This window comes from Gekko japonicus, unplaced genomic scaffold (genome assembly GCF_001447785.1).
Source record: "Gekko japonicus isolate JY-2015 unplaced genomic scaffold, Gekko_japonicus_V1.1 scaffold1853, whole genome shotgun sequence".
Lineage (NCBI taxonomy): Eukaryota > Metazoa > Chordata > Lepidosauria > Squamata > Gekkonidae > Gekko > Gekko japonicus.
In genome coordinates this window covers 36,081-55,426 of record NW_015171559.1, presented here as the reverse complement: position 1 = coordinate 55,426, position 19,346 = coordinate 36,081, and the positions used below count along the sequence as shown (strand labels likewise).

General features: G+C 45.5%; 1 protein-coding gene across 1 annotated transcript in view; it reads right to left on the bottom strand.

Annotated features, from left to right (window-relative positions):
* Positions 1–791: 791 nt before the first annotated feature.
* Positions 792–19,346, bottom strand: part of LOC107117581 (phospholipase-B 81-like) — a 45,287-nt gene continuing 26,732 nt past the window's right edge. The window contains exons 4-8 of the mRNA XM_015419723.1: positions 8,767–8,967; positions 8,542–8,682; positions 7,569–7,754; positions 5,362–5,468; positions 792–1,045 (exon numbers count right to left, since the gene is read on the bottom strand). Coding sequence (XP_015275209.1) covers positions 878–1,045; positions 5,362–5,468; positions 7,569–7,754; positions 8,542–8,682; positions 8,767–8,967 — 803 coding nt within the window. The 3' untranslated portion in view covers positions 792–877. The remainder of the gene's footprint in view (positions 1,046–5,361; positions 5,469–7,568; positions 7,755–8,541; positions 8,683–8,766; positions 8,968–19,346) is intronic.

Here is a 19,346-nt window from a genome sequence, read left to right as displayed (position 1 = left end):
ATGTTATCACCAGGTAGCTCAAATTGTGCATGGATTGCAAAGGCATATCCCAAAGGAAATTACTGCTTGCTCCCTAACTGGAGCCACAAGTATTCATGACTGTCTCCTATTTTATTATTTGGGAAATATCCTGTTAAAATATTGTGTGAGTTGTTATAGAATTGTCATTCCTCAGGGTTGTGCCCCTCAACAACAACAAAACAACAAAAATGGAGCCACAAGCAATTCAGTCTTTCAGTTCTCTCACCCACAAGAGATATACAGGGTTTTCACGACAACTGATTCCTGCCATGTCAGGACAAACTTTCTGGTTTCTACTCAAATAGTTTTTGACCAGGGACTGCTTCCAACTGGTCCTCTGCTTTTAGGTCTGAACAAACAGGTTATGAATAGCAAGAAGACCTAATATCCCCCCCCCAAAACAGAAATATTCTCCTCTTTGTGGGGAGCAATAATTGGAATCATTCATCCATGAACATAGTTTTGTGGTAGAACAGAAAAAGGGCAAAGATGCTCTACATGTCAGGTATCCATTGATCCCTGCCAAGCTTGGACTTCCATTGGTTGCTTTTGAATTCTCAAGAAGAGTTTTCATTTTTCTTTCTGGCTTACATCTGGATCCCTTTGTTTGTTTCCTTCCCCTCTCTCTCTCTCTCTCTCTCTCTCTCTCTCTCTCTCTCTCTCACAAACCCCCACACACTCTCTCTCTCTCTCTCTCTCACACACACACACACACACACACACACACACACACACATTAAGCAAGGAAAGCAAAGGCAGAATCTCAGGAGTGCACAGATGAGTTTATTTGGTATGTTTGTAAAACTGTACATAGAAAAAAACCCTTCTTCCATATGTTAAAACTCTGATGTCAGTTTCATAGGACTGGCTTCATGGTGATAAAATCAAAGTTATAAGAGTCTGGCAAGCCCTGGTGCTTTGTCTGATTGAAGCGTGACCAGCTGAAGACAGGCAGACCCTCTTCCACTGGTGGACCATTGATGGCGTATGCTGTAAACTTTGCAGCCATATAGATGTCTGATACCTGTAAAGGATCACAGGAGAAGATTTCTTGGTTCAGGAAGGAAACTGAAGTATGAATTTTCCCTAAAACAAACCAGTCACTTTGCTGAGGATGTGCATAAGCTTTACAAAGAGCCATATTCAGCTTTTGGCATCACAGCATTCAGAAATGCCAAGTATGTCCCAGGTCCCTTTATGTGTACTATTGAATTATTGGCAGCGCGGCATGAGGTGGTCCCCTCTGGCAGCTGATTTTGGCTATACATAATTTCCCCTTGAATTTAAAGGCCAGAGTCTCTGGTCATGGTGACAGCAGCAATACAGGAGGGACAAGGGCAGGAAGAAGCAACTAGTTACATGGGATACCATTTGTAACTTCCTGTGTGGTGCTTCTGTTTCACCCAGGCCTCAACTGAGTCATGTGCCTTCCTATAGTTACAGCTTACTAGTAAGGCAGCAACAGTAATGCTAGAAGGAACGTACTGATCTGACAGTGCGTGTGAGTTTTAAAAAAAAAAAAGTTCCGCAGAACATGAGAGATTCTTGACAAACATGTGCAGGGAGGGAAATTACAAGACAATCTTAGGGAATCTAGCAGAGGGGATAATAGAGACTGCCTGAAGGTATAAGAAAGGGGTGAGAGAGAGGGGGGAGGTCAGCGGTAGAGAAATGGATTTGAGACTTGTATGGACTTCATTGGGGGTTACACCACAAGGTGGCGTTATCCCTCTTCCTTCAGGGAAGGTAACCAAGAGCAGGCCATTACGCCTGCTGCTTAATTTCTGTAAATAGGGAGACCATGACTCAATCCTACAGAGCAGTCATGCCGTCTGCCCAGCATCCCCTTCTTTTTAATTCAAGTGTGTGTGAAAACAGGCTGTGGGTTGCTCAGTGGCTTCAGGGCACCCAAGAGTAAGGTTGCCAACAGGCCTGGAGGAAAAGGTTTGTAAAAAAGGGAAATACCCATAAAAGGGCATAGCTGCCACCCCACTAGTTGCTGCGTGGAACCCTTCCTCCCCCATTAGAGAGATGTACCGGGGGGGGGGGACTAGCTTCAAACTACACCCAGCGAAACAGCGTGAGTCCTGCACCTTCCTAACTGGTGAGAGGCTCTTAAACAGATCACCTTTTCAAGCTTGCACAACTGAAATAAATAAGGTGCAGTAACGGAAGAGCTGTGTTAGGGCCTCTGCATTGGCCGTGGCAATGAGACACAGACAGAGAATAGTCTCCCTGCGGCAGCAGCCGGAGTCTGGATTATGTTAGCCCTGCCATTGTCTGCCTCACCATACACACTGGTAGGCAGCTCCCCTTAGAGTCACCCGAGTCATGACCCCATCTTCACCCCTAGTTGCTGGAAAACATGATTTAGGTACGTAATGAGACACATTTCACAAGAGCTGGTAAATGTTTCCTTTTGCAAACCCATCTGGCTTCTGCCTGATCTGACTTGTAGAAGAGAATCTTTGGAATGTCGAGCCAGACTCAGCCTTTGGTTGATGGGTTGAAAAACCTCCGTTTTCCACTGTGTTGCCTCCGTGGTCTGGATCAGAGCATAAGGCTAGACCTACCCTCACCTTCAACGGCGTCCTCTCCCTTCAGGCCTCACTGGGCTGGAGCCAGAGCAGCAGACAGAGGCAGGGTAGGCATGCATGAGGCAGCCAGTTAGCATGGCCAACTCCGGAGAAGCTGGCCTCTTAAAAGCCACGGCAGAAACAGCTGCAGTAGTGGATGCCTGCTTGGTCAATGAAGGAGGTGGCAGGGGTGGGCAAGAGCCATGGGAACAGCCAGGATCTCCTCACCCTCCCATGGGACTTGCAGTCCTCATGAGGAGGCACAGCCTTGTTTGGGCCAGCACTGCCTTGTGGGAAGGAATAAAAAGCATCTGGTCCAGCAGCCAGGGAGGAAGGGAGCAGGCGGGAGATGTCCTGTGGGGGGAGGGGGGAGGAAGGTGGTTGCCAACATTCTCCCTTCTGAGGTCTAGCTGAGCCCCCTCTGCTTCTCAACAAACTTAATGGCAGGAGGAGCTGTTGGGGGTAGTGGAGACACAGCAGCGCCTCACATCTGTGTCCTTCCATAATGAGACATCCTTACTGAGCGAGCAGGCAGCAATGCAACCTCCTACTCTGTCCTACAGCAGTTACCCCTAACTCAAGATGAAGCAAAACCTTACCTATTTTACACAACAAATCTCTCCGCCCCTTTATTCAGCTTCAGTGCACCCTCACAGACTCCTACTATTTCTTTCTCTCCTTCTCCGTTCTCTACTCTAAAAGTAGTCAACAGATATGAATCATATGCTATCAAAGTGTATATTTCTCACATTCGCAACAGATTCTTTTGACTGAAAATAAATGGGATTGTCGTTCTGTGGCAAATGGTTTTTTCTTGCAATAGGCTTGCATTGTAATGGTGAGGAGATCGACAATAAGCCAGAGAGCTACACTTGCTTCAGTTACCTTGTGTATGTGCCTTTTCCCATTCTCTTTCTGTCAAATGTAATAATACTGGGTTATTAAAAACTGCTCAGTGCATGTATCAATATGCTAGTGAAAGAGATGCAAAGGAAAGGATTTAAATTGTGTAAAATAACAACACATGCCTAGATGTCCTCACCCTTGGACTACTGGCATGGCTTCTGGAAATGTTAGAGTTTAGCATATAGTATGCTAGAGCTGTAGGGCCTTCTGATATGGAATCGATTTTTTTAAAATTTACTTACATCTATTTGAATGAATGATCTATACTCTAATTTTCTCCCCAAATAGGCCCTGAAGTGGCCTGCAACATTCTCCTGTCCTCCGTTCTGTCCTCCCAAGAATCCTGTGAAGTATGTTAGGCTGAGAGTCTGGTGCCTGGCCCAAGGTCACCCAGCAAGCTTCCATGGGGTAGTGCCTAGGTCTTAGGTCTGTACAGGCCACCAGTAAAAGGAACTCAATTCAGCCCCCCCCCTTAACAATCAACATGCAGGGGCCCAACTCTGCTTGGGACCAAATGCATACACTGTTTTCCAAACCTGAAGCAGCCCCATGGAGTCATCATTTGCCCGGCTGGGGTGAACCTATGCTTACCCAAAAAGGGCAAACAGTACTGCTATGTAGGTTACCAACCTCCGGATGAGACCTGAAATTGTCCCAGGATTATAACGGATTTTCAAACGAAAGAAATCAGTTCCCATGGAGGAAATCAGGACCCTGAAATGTATAGGGGAAATATCATGAAATCCCCAGGGTCTGATTAGTTATGCCCTCAGGGAATAAACGCTTTGGACAGGCCCTGCTCAGATAAAGTGTGTGATTGCGTGTAAAAAGATGCAGCGGGATTCTGAGAGGCAAAAGAGGGAATCATGTAAATGAAGGCAAACAGAGATGGCTCCAGCAGACTGTTGTTTATACCTACAAAGGCCAACACCTGACATTTTATGACCATTTACTACCCCATTTCAAAAGCTGATGGATCAGCTGACACATCTGGGCAACAAGCCAAGGTATTTGTTTACAGCTTCTCTTGACCTTGCTGCTTAGGCAGGACAAGGTTCATATTATAGGACAGAGGAGGAGAAATCTCATGACAGAAGACTGGGCAGTTATCATGGAGTTAAACAGTTGTGACTGTGTTGGCAACGGCTTCCCTAGGGCAAAGGCTAATGATGAAGATGTTATAATAATCAGCAGCGATTTTAATAGGAAACTGTACCAGTTCACAAGTGGCCAGACTTACACAAACGAATACAAACCAAGGCCTTATGTCCAGTTCTTATGGCATTTCTTGCTGGAAACGGTGTGCCTTGCTTGTGGACTGGCAAATTACTCTTAATCTCTCACCCATTTCTGAGAATTTTAAAAAAGTTTAAAAACTGTGAATTTACTGATGATGAAGAAGAAGAGAAGAGATTGGATTTATACTCTGCCCTTCACTTGGAGTCTCAGAGCAGTTTACAAACTCCTTTCCCTTCCTCTCCCCACAACAGACACCCTGTGAGGTAGGTAGGGCTGAGAGAGCTCTTTCAAGAACTGCCCTTTCAAGGACAGCTCTGACAGAACTATGGCTTGCCCAAGGTCATCCAGCAGCTGCAAGTGGAGGAGTGGGGAATCAAACCCTGTTCTCCCAGATTAGAGTCTGCACACTTAACCACTACACCAAACTGGGCTGCCAAGTTTCCATAAGTCCAGATGCATTTAATAGTATGCATCTGGTGTGTGTGTGCGTGTGTGTGTGCGCGTGTGTGCGTGTGTGTGTGAATGTCATGGGGGGAAATCCAATAGGAACACATTTTTGCTTCCCCCACTTTGACCCAAACAGCATCTCTAGTAGACTAGTTCTTCTTGGAGTCTTTACCTTGGAGTCATAGCAGCCAGCTGGAGTTGGATATCTGAGATTCAAGTCTTCCCGACAGCAAATAGTATTACAGGGATTGTGCCTTGCATATGGATCTTTCTTGTAGTCTACAAAGAAAGGAACAATGTAGTTGAGTAATTCTAGACATAGCCATCCACAGCAAAGCACTACCTCCTTTCTTTAATGGGTGTGTGTGTGTGGGGGGGGAGAATATTTGCTTTACACCTTAAACGTACTTTCAGGAGAATCAAATATACCAGGTGAAATGTGAACCAACACTTAACCCTGGCATAAAGTTTTGATATTTAGGATAGAATGCCCATTCTCTCACCAGACTTTGTTACAAAACCCAACACAGGACCAAAACACTTGCCAGGCTTACTTCCAGCTTTGGAACTCCGCTGGGGAAACAGACATGTAAAAGTGGCCTGGTGGTAGAGGTCATTTGTTGGGGATAATCTGGATAGGAGAAACGTTGAGTATCTTTCCCACCTGCTGTTTCTTCCCTGTAAGTGCTTCCAGCAGCTGCATTAAAGTTCAGAGGAAAACACAAGCTTGAGAACCCTCTTGTCTTTCATGAAAGTTCCAGCCTTGGTTCAGAAGACAAAAAAATAATCAAGCGCATTTTTGCAAAGGAGGAAAGAAGGATCCCTTGCCTTGCCTTTGGCAGAGAACAGTATGTACAACCACTTGCCCAGTGTTTCAAAGAGACCCCTCAGCAATGCTGTTGTTGTTGTTGTTGTTCAGTCGCACAGTCGAGTCCGACTCTTCGCGACCCCATGGATCATCTCCCGGCAGGCCCTCCTGTCTTCCGCCGTCCTCTGAAGTTGGCTCAATTTCATGTTCGTTGCATCGATGACACTGTCTAACCATCTCATCCTTTGCCGTCCCTGTCTTCTTTGACCTTCAATCTTTCTCAGCATCAGGGTCTTCTCCAGGGAGTGCTCCCTTCTCATTTGGTGGCCAAAGTATTTGAGCTTCAGTTTCATTATCTAGCCTTCCAGGGAACAGTCAGGGTTGATTTCTTTTAGGATTGACTGATTTGATCTTTTTGCAGTCCAAGGGACTCTCAAGAGTCTTCTCCAGCACCATAGTTCAAAAGAATCTATTCTTCGGCGCTCGGCCTTCCTTATAGTCCAACTCTCGCAGCCATACATGACTACTGGGAATACCATTGCTTTGACCATGCGGACTTTTGTTGGCAGGGTGATGTCTCTACTTTTTATCATGCTGTTTAGGTTTGCCATCGCTTTCCTCCCAAGGAGCAGGCGTCTTTTAATTTCATGGCTGCAGTCACATTCTGCGGTGATCTGGGATCCCAGGAACGTGAAGTCTGTCACTACTTCCACGACTTCCCCTTCTATTTGCCAAGGAGTGATGGGGCCGGATGCCATGATCTTAGTTTTTTTGATGTTGAGCTTCAAGCCCACTTTTGCGCTCTCCTCTTTTACACTGAGCAAGAGGCTCTTTAGGTCCTCTTCACTTTCAGCAATGCTGTTACCCTGTCCTAAAAATGACATCAACCAGGGAAGGGGTTTTTGGAAGGCTCCCCCCCCCCATCCAGTCAATGCTGTTCACAGAATAAAGCAACAGGTACAGGGATGAACTTCCTTTCTTTGGAGCACTGAAGTCTAGACACTGTTTTCTGCAGAGAGGCAAGAAAAGGGATCCAAACCGTGTTCCAAGAAAGATCAGATTATGCAAAAATGTACATACTTTATTCTGCTGGCTATAACATGAAATGGGAAACCCAGGATACTGAGTTCTGTGCCAAATATTAAATATAATGGGGTTATATAGTGCTAGATTGAACATGCAGAATACATATAGGTCTGGCTGGTCATAAGGCTAGATATTTGGAAACATAGTTGCAAGAGGGTTCTCAAGATTCACTGGGATTTACTTTCATCATTGCAAGATTTAGAGAAACTGAATGACACAGGTTATTTCCTCAGAAGCAGGAAGGTTTGATGAGCTCTTGGTCTAATCTTAGGGAGAAACTAATTTTTAGTAGGATTTTGGCTCCAATCTCCCTTGGAGGCATTTTAAAAATCGTATCTATTTAAAGGTATTTAAGCTTCAGAAAATGATCTCATTCCCATTGTGTTCAACAACATAATAGCAGAGAAGAACTAAACTTGTCATGTTGTGGGGATGGCAGGACAGGGAGATTGTTGGGGGGGAAATAAAGAGAAAAATCAACATACTGTTGTATCTCATTACGCGCTTCATGGTTGCCATATCCGTCACTGATCCCTGGTCCCGTCGGAAGATTTTGGCTCTGGGAGCCATGTCATACGAAAAATCCAAGCCATATTTCGTAACATATGCTCTATATCCACTCATATTATAGATAGTTTCATGGAAAGGGATGTTGTAAGAAGGCCAGTATCCTGCAAATCGAGGAGATGTAGTGATTTCCACACCACTTACACTGCTTCAAAGGTCTGAATTCCAAAGAGATGCTACACTGTCTAGAGAACTCCCTCTCATTCCCATGAAAATCTAGGCAATGTGGCAGCGTTTGGCAGCAACACATCGACCAACAGCCACAAAAGCACAGTTTGTTTGGACAAGCTGAAGCAAAGCCAGCTGCGGGTGGCCCGTGGCCCCCTCCACTACGCTTTCCTCCACCCACCCACCCCCATCACAAGGCTAGAAGGTACGGAGCGTGGCTTTTTCACAGTCCTTTTGGCACCAGTGATGCCAGCAGCTCTAAAAGTAGTATGAAAGACATCAGGTTCACCTTCTGAATGCTGTGATCCCACCCACCCCAATTTCCTGATTAGACGTGTGCCTGGAGAAAGCAGCACTATGTGCAGTTCTCTTTCACTCTACTCCCTCCACTGCTGTTGGGCACTAGATTGGCCTGGCCTCTCCAGTGACCCTCTGCCAGTCTGTACCCAACCATGCTAACCCCTGATGGCTCTTGGATGAAGCTATAAAGAATCCCAGAACAAAACAAAAGGCAGCAAAAATCTTGTTCCCATTTTGAGCAACACCTGTCATTTTCTATAGCTCCCCAAAGGACTAGACTCATATTTGGTGATTCTCTGCCAAGCAGAAATAGCCACCTTTGTCCCACACAAGCACTGACCTGGAATTCCTAACAGGCCACCTTCATCATTCCCAATTCTCACCGAAAAGCAAAAGGTGAAGAAAATACCAAAAGGTATTTACCTTTACGGAGAATATTTGTCTGGTCAGAGTATTCCACATGTTTGGGGATTTGTTCAATGACATAGAGAGCTCCGTTATCAATACACTTCTGCAACGTGATCTTGTTTGTATCCAAGACCATATACTGGTTATTATAGGTACCTGGGGGGCAGGGAAGACAAAATTAAACCTGCACTACTTTTTGGAGAATGCTATGTAAACAGGTTCCACCTTAATAATACCAACCAGAATTTTGCTTTGCAAACATTTGTGCCCACGTTTTCCCAGAGTCTGCCATCATGTTGGCAAGACGGACTCTCTGCCATGCAAAGAGACTCTCAGGTACCACTTGTTTAAGCAGAGACTGGTTAAATACGCTGTTTGTGGTCTGCAACATTATTAAGCCATTGCCAAGTATATAAAAGTCATCCATGGATGCCAAAGTGCCTGTATACAAAATAAAAGAATGTTTGTTATTCATGAGTAGACACTTCCCAACTTTTTAGTTCTAATTTCCAGCACAAAAGAGAATGGCAGCTTTATCTTCTCAACCTGTGATGATATAATTTATTAATATGATTTGTGAGCAACTCAGCAGTGCAGAAGAGTTGCCTGGCAGAAGGAGAGGCAGCCAGGCTAGCAGACCATGACAGCATCTGAGGTGGGAGAGCGATTTCTCTGATCTTCGCTGGGAGAATGACAGGGGGGAGTGCTCCTTATCAGGGCAACTTGCTTAAGACAAGGGCTGATTCTGCACTGGCTTTTTCCTCTGACGTTCCAGCAAACCAACGGTTGGAGCCGAAATTCCCCTCTGCATTGCTTGCCACTTTCACTTCCTTTTTTTTATGGTATCTTCTGCATAGATTTATGGCTGTTTTATGGCTATTCAGGGGTGACTTTCCAGTCAGTACGGCATTGGCCCGGGGTATTTGCAGTTTTGAGCTGCACTTTTTCCTCCCTGTTGAGAAAATGTGGAGCACCTGCTAGATGCAGAGTCACCCAATGGGCAGTTAAATTTCTGCAGTCCACTCATGAAGCACTGAACAGTGTTATAGGAGTTAAAGAGAAAAGATTGATGAAGAGCTATATTTTGGTTAAACACAGACACCTGAATTCACCTCTATTCTGAGCACCACTATCAGCACGGACCTCCCAAGGGACCTTAAACACAATCTGTAATCTTCCAGAGAAATCTAAAAATAGTAAGATAGATCATGATGGGTAGCCATGTTAGGCCCCGGTCACATGGGAGGTTTAGTTCCACAAGAGGGACGGATCGGGGGCGTAGCAAACAGGTGCGATCACACCACAACATCTGGGAAGCGGCGCCCACCCGTCCCCAATCCATCCCTAAAGGCCGATAACGCACAGCAAAAAAGAACCTACAAAAGAGCAGTACCTACCTGAAACGCCGCAGCAAGTGTGGCCGTGGGATCGCCCCCGTCTCCCGCAGCATTCGAGGCTCCCGGCCAAACTGTGCATGTGCACACATGCGCAGCCGGCTGCCTCGCTCCTCGTTCCGTGGCTCCCCCCCCCCGGCATCTGATTGTGCCGGGGAGCAACTGCGCGGTGGCTCAGGGGATCTGTCTGATCCTGCTGCCGCATGTCTCTTTTGGTGCGGCTCTAAAAAGCCGCACTTTGGCCGCGTCATTTCCCCCCTGTGTGGCCAGGAGTCTAGTAGCAAGAGTCTAGTAGCACCTCAACAATATCTGAAGAAATGAGCAGTGCCTCACAAAAGCTCATATCCTGCCACAAAGTTTGTTAGTCTTTAAGGTGCTACTGGACTCTTGCTCTTTTCTTCTGCTAAAAAGAGTAAGCCCATAATGACTGTGCCAAACCAGAAAGTATCCACATTACAATTTCCTAGGTATGCACATTTCCTAGTTCCACAACTAATTTTAACATAGAGCATGTCTCACAAACACACACATCCCTCTGTGCTAGTCCAACTACACTGATCATTGGATGAACTGGGCTCTGGTTCGCAAGAGCTTCGGCTACAATAAATTTGTCACTGTTTAAGATGCCATAAGACTCTTTGTTTTGGCTTTTACAGCCTAATTAGGTTCCTCCCTCTGGTGTGTGTCTCTGTATCACAGATATTTCTGTTAGTGAAATGAGTTCCGGAAAACAGTGGGGGAAATTTGGTATCAACAAGAAGAGGCATTCAAACAGGAATAAAACCTACAGGCATCAGCAGCTGTATGATGTTCTGCTTGATCAGCTTTGTGCTGTGTTCCATATGTATGGGTTTTAGAATAATTTGATGTAATTTAAATTGCCTCCTTGTATGTTTATCTACTTCATCTGTAAGTCATTCTCTCTCTTGGTTATCAGCAACTCTCACACAATCTTGAATGAGCCTGATCATTCTAGTGAAGCTAACAAAAGCGCGTCTGATTGCATCTTCTGAACTCAAGCCAGCATGACACTCAGCAAATGTTGCAGGGACCATACTGGTCCTGCAACCTCATTCCTCCCAGCATTATTAATTAGTGGTGAGAGTATTTCAGACAGGCCCCAGTGGGCCAGACTTGATCAGAAATTGAGCTGGCTGAGCTGGAAATGATGCAAACACAAACTATTAAAATACAGTCCCTTTCCCCAAGAATGCATACCATTCTGTTTACCATACAGCACTTTTCTGATCTTGGATCGTATTAATAAAATTGGATCGATTGACAATACAGCACGGAGAGCAGTAAAGCAAAATGTGGGAAGGCTACAACTCCAGAGCCACATGGCCTGCATAAAGTACTTCAGCCAAGTCACTTTAAAGCTCCACCAGCGCAACTTAACACTGTGGCTGCAGCATGGCAGAGTGGGGGATCTGAATCTGGATGTCCCAGATCACAGTCCAACACTCATAACCATCACACCACACTGGCATGCAGTGATTACATTTTCTACATGCTACTTCTGAATTCCACAATGGTAGCCTTGTTAATCTGCTGCAGCACAAACATAATAGCAAGAGTCTTGTGGTATCTTAAAGACGAATAGATTTTCTGTGGCTCTTTTCATAAGCCAGAGCCATTCCTCAGATACTGTGCCCTTCGTTGGCAGAAAACTACAGAAATGATCATGTGCAAAAAAAAGGGTGGCGCCTGTGTGCATGTTATTAAGCAATCCAAGAAATAAGAGTGTGCCATTACTATGCAGAGTACAAACGAAAAACCAGAGCCAATCCAAACAGTGGCTGATCCAGTGGTAAAGGCCACTCCCAAATGATGATGGCCGGGCAAAACAAGATAAACAGCATTTATGGAGGGAGAGGGGATAGGATGCTCCCTCTAAGCTACGGAATCTTGTGAGCAAAAATTCTACTCTGTGAGCTACTGGCATTAAAGTTGTGAGCGAGCGATTTGGCTACTGCATAAATTAGTTGGCTCTGGAGCCATCCTTCCTGAGCTAAGACAAAACTGTGTGAGCCAGAGGCTTAAAAACTGTGAGCTAGCTCACACTAACTCAGCTTAGTGGGAACACTGGATAGGAGGTATCCTGGAATAGACAGGGAGTCCAATAGAGACTTGTTTACAGAGGTAGGGTTTGGATGCTGTTCCTTTAATAATCACAAAGTATTAATGCTTGTCCAGTTATGTTTCCAAGTCTGAGCTTCTTAGAGAACGTACTTTATGACCAGATCACCTCCCAGCTCATGTAACACGTCATCTATCATAAGAACATAAGAGAAGCCAATGTTGGATCAGGCCAAGGCCCATCCAGTCCAACACTCTGTCACACAGTGGCCAAAATACCAGGTGCCATCAGGAGGTCCACTAGTGGGGTCAGGACACTAGAAGCCCTCCCACTGTTGCCCCCCCCCCCAAGCACCAAGAATACAGAGCATCACTTGCCCCTGACTGAGAGTTCCTATCTATACCTTGTGGCTAATAGCCACGGATGGACCTCTGCTCCATATTTTTATCCAATTCCCTCTTGAAGCCATCCATGCTTGTAGCTGCCGCCACCTCCTGTGGCAGTGAATTTGATGTGTTAATCTTTGGGGGAAGAAGTACTTCCTTTTATCCATTGTAACCCGACTGCTCAGCAATTTCATTGAGTGCGTACAAGTTCTTATAATAGAGTGGGAAGGCATTAAATGTAATGCTTACAAAGTAAAGTATTTGTTACCCTTGACCCCTGTCTCCTCATCAATCCATTTTTGTTGTTGTTCAGTCGCACAGTCGAGTCCGACTCTTTGCGACCCCATGGACCAGATCACGCCAGGCCTTCCTGTCTTCCGCCATCCTCTGAAGTTGGCTCAATTTCATGTTCATTGCATCTATGACACTGTCTAACCATCTCATCCTTTGCCGTCCCTGTCTTCTTTGACCTTCAATCTTTCTCAGCATCAGGGTCTTCTCCAGTGAGTGCTCCCTTCTCATTTGGTGGCCAAAGTATTTGAGCTTCAGTTTCATATATAAATCCACAGCAGACTCTATGGGATCTAGGCGGAAAGGGTCCTGATCAATATTATTTGGGCTCTGTCTCTTAAGGATTAAATGATCCTGTGTAAAAGAAAAGAAGTATAAAAGAAATGCACTTTGCCTCTGTAATGTATTCATCTCCGACCGCGTGCAAGGCTAGTCTCCACGTAGTCATGCGAAGCTTCCGAGCTTCGCTCCCAGGGACAATGGTCCAGGCGGATCCTAGCCCACGCCAATCAGTGGGCTGCCCCCCCTCCTAACCACTAGCACGGAGATTGCACCCCCAGGAGTGTGTCTGCCAGTGTGTCGCCATAAACCGGAAGTCCGGGGGGTTGACCTTGAGAGACTTTAACAAGAACCCTGTGGCGGTCTGGGGCTGGGGCAAGTTCCGGGTGCAGTATAAGAACTTCGATGGTCCTTTAGATTTGCTGGTGGTGGAGGGGTGGCTCATGAGTCGCCTGGGTCTTTCATGGTTCAGGCCGCTAGGACTGTCTCGGGGGTCCATCAGATACAGGTGCCGGATTTCGCGGCCGTCTGTAACGAGTTTCCCAAAGTGTTTGACAGGACGCTGGGCCGGTACTCTGGACCCCCCATCTCCCTGGACCCAGCTGTCCATCCCATTCGGGTGAAAGCTAGGCACCCCCCTATCACTATGAGGCCAAAGATCAAGACAGAGCTCGATCACTTGGTGGAACAGGGGTCATGGAACTCTCGGCCACTGTAAATAGCCTATCACTGGTGTGGGGGGTGTTTGGGTGTGGGGATTGTTGCACATATAAGCCGGCCTGCAAGCCGGAAAACTTTGTCTTGTTCTTTCCTGAAATAAAAGTATGAGAGCTGAAATCACTAGTAAGTCTCAGTACTTTTCAGCCTCACACTTCTAAAGCTGAAGGTGGAACTTTTTAAAAGAAGGAGGGTGTGGGTGGTGAGATAGTCCACAACCCTCCAGTCTGAGGAACTTGTTTGAGGGTGTTTCAATATAAAAAGTGAAAGATCTGGATTAGGGGTTGTGACAGCCTCATCTGTGGCTTCTAATGCAGCGACAGTCTGAGTTTTGACAATGTAAACTGCAGAAAGGCGTAACAGCATTTGTTACACTAGAAGATGAGCAAGTGAATGAGTTCTTGGTGGTATGGCAGGTGTTGGGTCCTGTGATAATATCACTACAGTAGATACAGTAGATACATGGACAGAGCTAGCACTAAGGTTTATTACGCAGCTAGTCCTGGGTTTGGATCTCTGCTATCATTTGCTGCTGGCAAACAGATAATTCCAGTTGCTGGGTGGGGGAACTTTGTGTATCTCCTGTCTCATGTGTCACCATCCCATTACTATGGTGGCTGTTGAGAAGAGAGCAGGATGGCCACAGACAAATGAGAATAAAACCACCATCACCCAGGATAAAAGCAAGCTGGCTCCAGTGGAGTGGTGGTGGTTTTACTCCTCTTTCTCCATGGCCGGCTTGCTCTTCTCTAGACACCTTGGCAATCTCACTCTCTTTCCTAACCTGCCTTGCCTCATTTTTTTTTGAGAAGGCAGAGTGGGAAGCCTTTTCCTCTCATTCCAGATACACAACGACTTGATAAGGCTTCACAATAGTGGGGAGACACAACCCTACATGCTCAGAGGTAGTCTGGTACTTTAAAAGGTTATAGTTACATATTTAATATTAATAGTTATATTTTTATATTATTGCATTGTGTGTTTAATAGGGACAGTAATGTGGCTCTTTTAATTAAGGAAAATGTGAATGTGGCCCTCCATGAGCAGCAGAGTACCACTGCCCCTTATAAGGAGAAGGTGGCACATTCGTCCTCAGAGGAGAACACCACAATACTCCTTGGTCGTTCAGAAGGCACACTGGAAATTCAGCTTCCTGAATAAACACAGCCTCTCTGCTAGGCCAAATCCAAATGCCCCTTTGTGAGAATTATAGATTTAAAAGATCTAGTAGCCTTCATTGATCTGCATGTCCTTCAATTAAAGATTTTAGAATCATTTTGTCCCCCTTTATGTTTTGAACTTCAACTTCAAACTAACACCCCAGTATTATAGTCAATAATATGAAATGCCATTTTTAAAATTGTATGTATGTATTTATTTACTTATTTATTTAGAATATTTCTATGCCACCTCTGCAGAGTCCTGCTCAAGGCAGCTTACAATTAAAATAATATGTTATAAAACAACAAGCCATTGGACATAAAAACCGCCTATAAAACAGCCCCTCTGACCAGAAACCTACCATTTTAAAAAGCTGGTAAACCTCCTGATTAAAAGCCTGGCTAAAAGAAAGTAGGCACCTGGCAAGCCTCAAGGGGGAGGGCGTTCCAAGGCCTGCCTCTAGTCATTGCCCACCTCAGTTCTAAAGCCAGGGGACAGAGAAGGCCAGGATTTTAGATGACATACAAGTAGCAGTACTGTGACGTTGAACCACTATAGTTTCTTCCCCAATCTTCACCTGACAGACTGACCTCAAGTGGCTTATAAATGCAGTTACCTCAGATGAGACATTAGGGAAACAAAAAAACTCAATAACTTTATTGTCTTTCTTGGAAAGGAGAATGATGTTAAAAAATGTAGGAACTATTTACAAGTGTAACACACAGCATTTGCAGTGCTCCTTCAGGTATAACATTTCAGTTTTCAATTCTTGCGTGTAAAGCACTTGGGATAACTCTTGGGCTTTTCCACAGTGTATGTGTGAGCTCCTTCTGGGAATTCCACTTCCTTGGTCAGTTTCCCCCTGAAACCAGGTTCTGAGGCAGGTACTGTCTCTTTCTTTAAAATATTCACTAAAATTAGCCTGCTTTTGCTTAAAGCCACACTCTGAGACAACACAGTCTCCTGAGAAAAGATCAGTCTTTGGCTGCGGTCACATACACTAAATAATCCACTTTCAATCTACTTTCAGTGCACAATCGAACTGGATGTTTACACTTCCACGCTGTCATGTTATCACTCATTTGTCCCTATTACTTCAGGGTTCCCCCCCCCCCCAATGTGTTTTGCTCTCTCTAGTAGTCCCAGCAAAACTCATGTGGAAAGGGGGGGACGGACGACCCAAAGCAATAGGGACAAACGAGTGACAAAAGTGACAGTACAGAAGAGTCTGAACTCCAGTTGGAAATCCAGTTGGAAAGTGCATTGAAAGTGGATTGAAGGCGGATTATTTAGTGTGTGTGACCACAGCCTTACTTTCTGAAAGCTCAAACACTATCCCCTTAAACATTCACTGTATTATTCTGCTTTTTCTGAAGTTCAGGTTCTGCCTATAATGTCTCCTGAGAGAGGATTTCTCCATTCTCAGTCCTGGGAGGTACAAACGCTGCTTGACTCAAACTGACAGTTATACCACTTTTCTACTCACTCCCATCTGTCTCCTCTAGCATTCCATCTGTCCTGATTGGTTGTTAGCTGCTGTGCACACCCACCAAACAGGAATATAAGGGGGCTGGAGATTGACAGAAAGGAGCAGAACAGGGGCACAAGAATAGGGCTTGAAAGGCAGATGTTAGCTGGCAGGCTGGATAGTATGGGAGGAGACGGTCCCTCAGGAAAATCTGAGTAATTGTCATAGGCCATCTCACTGTTTATTTTTGAAGTCCACATTAAATGGCGTACAACTGTTCTCAATATGCCCTTTTGGCATCAATTTTTTTGGCTTTAGTCTCTCCCCTTTAGCCTGTGACCAGCCCACCAGTTCTCTCAAACGCAGAATGTTCTAGCCAGGTCTTGTTAAGGAGATATCAGGAGAACATCTACAGGGCAATGAAGATGTGATTGGGCAGAAGCAGACCAATTTACACTACTGAATGTTAGCCACAAATTACAATGGCTAACTAGTTTGGTTGTGAAAAGATGCAGTCTAGCATATAGGAGAAACCCACAGAGCAATAACCCCGTCAAGCAGTACCAGCACAGTGACTATTATTCTAGAGATGAATGAACCTTCCAATCTCTTCTGAAAATGTCGAGACAGTGTGTGACTGCAATAAAGAAGGCCAATGCTATGCTGGGAATTATTAGGAAGGGTATTGTAAACAGATCAGCCAATATCATAATACCCCTATATAAATCAATGGTGCGACCTCATCTGGAATACTGTGTGCAATTCTGGTCACCACACCTTAAAAAGGATATTATAGCTTTGGAAAAAGTGCAGAAAAGGGCAACTCGAATGATAAAAGGGTTGGAACACTTTCCCTATGAGGAAAGGTTAAGGCGCTTAGGGCTCTTTAGCTTGGAGAAACGACGACTGAGGGGTGACATGATTGAGGTTTATAAGATTATGCATGGGAAAGAGCAGGTAGAGAAAGAGGTACTTTTCTCCCTTTCTCACAATACAAGAACTCGTGGGCACTCCATGAAATTGCTGAGCGGTCGGGTTAGAACAGATAAAAGGAAGTACTTCTTCACCCAAAGAGTGATTAACACTTGGAATTCACTGCCACAGGAAGTGGTGGCGGCTACAAGCATGGACGGCTTCAAAAGGGAATTAGATAAGCATATGGAGCAGAGGTCCATCAGTGGCTATTAGCCACAAGGTATAGATAGGGACTCTGGGGCAAGTGATGCTCTGTCATCTTGGTGCTTGGGGGGTCAACAGTGGGATGGCTTCTAATGTCCTGGCCCCACTGGTGGACCTCCTGATGGCACTGGTATTTCTGGCCACTGTGTGATACAGAGTGTTGGACTGGATGGGCCTTTGGCCTGATCCAACATTGGCATCTCTTATGTTCTTATGTTCTTATTTGGATCATTGGATACTGAGGTGCCTGCTCTCCCAGGAGACTCTGCCACACTTATTAGCATAGGTAAAATACTTTTCCTTGCTGTCTTTTCTGTTTTCTCTTTGCCATTTCTACCTCCTGAGTTGTACATTGCGTAATACAAGTATATTTTTGGACTATGGGAATAGCCACGTTTTTGGCTTCTTAGAATCCAGTGCTATGAAATAGGCAAATAGACTGCATGGGCTTTACCTAATTTCCCCTCAAATAAATTGCATATGGTTATTCTATTATATTCTCATCTCAGTCTTACTGCTTCAGACCTGTTCTGGAGCACAGTGACTTTGCCATTGATCCCTAAAAATATAGTGGCCTAAGCACAGATTTGAACCCATTTCTCTCTAGATGGGCATTAAAACCTAAGTCAGCAGCTCCTGCAAGAACAGGAAAGAGGAATAGCAGAGGACAGTCCTGTTCCTAAACTGGCTGTTGATAATTAGGGGTGTGCACTTGGTATATACCGGACCGAATAAATACCTAAAAAATACCTTTTCAGGGATTTTTGGTATTTATTCAGCCAAATATAGATCAGAAATCTGTATGTGGCTACCAAAGTGGCCACACCTAAATAAAAGCCAATATTATTCGGCTTTTATTTGGGCATGGCCAGAAGGCATGTAAAGAGACCGCAGACTTTTTAAGTGCCTTCTAAGTTCACTCACCAGGTTGCACCACTGCGCAAGTGAACTCAGCAAGCATTTAAAGTTTAAATCCCTTCTCCATTATACCCTATGGGGATGGTCCCCATAGGGTATAGTAGAGTCAAATAAATTCAGGTTTACCGAATATTTACCCAAATCTCTCTTATATATATTTGCCGAATGGTAGTGGCTTCTGGCCTATGGGGTGGCAAGACTGCATGCGCTCCCTCAGCCATTGGCCCGCCAGCTGCCAGTCAAGACTACTGGCGTGCCACTGGCCGGGTGTGCTCCTCTTCCCCGCCCACTCCCCTGTCAGGCACTGTTCTCTGTCAGAAGTTCTGTGTCTCTCGAGGAACACAGTTCTCTTGCTTAGCTCCTGAGTGTGGGACAAAGGTTTCCCTCAGTGGCTGTTGTGAGGACTCATAGGGTTGCCAGCTCCAGGTAAGGAAGCCAGTTTAAGGAAGGCAGAGTTTGGGGAGGGGGGAGGGGAGAGGGGAGGGGAGGCCTCAGCTGAATAGAATGCCATAGAGGCCACCGGCCAAAGCATTTTAACTTCTCCCTCAGTGGCTGTTGGTAGGCAACCAAGCTTGGTTCTGCCAGTAAAGAGACAAAGGAACAAAGCCCTTTCTACGGCTCTGTGAAACACTCATTGGGCCCAGTCCTGACTAGGGTTGCCAGCTCCTCTCCCCGCCAAAAAAACGCTGGCCTCCACAGGATCCACCCTCAAATCTCCAGGTATTTCCCTAATCAGAGCTGGGAAGCCTACGTTCCCCTCAGTGCCTGCTGCTGGTCAACCAAGCTTGGTTTCGGTCAGTGAAAGGCCCTTTCCACACCTATTCGGGCCTTGGGGAAAAACTCATTGTGTCCTTCTGCCCTGCTGACAGGCCCCTCCCCCCATGACAGCCAAGGCTTCAGAGCACTGTAGAGGCTGCAGGTGTGTGGGGGGGGGATGGAAAACTGAA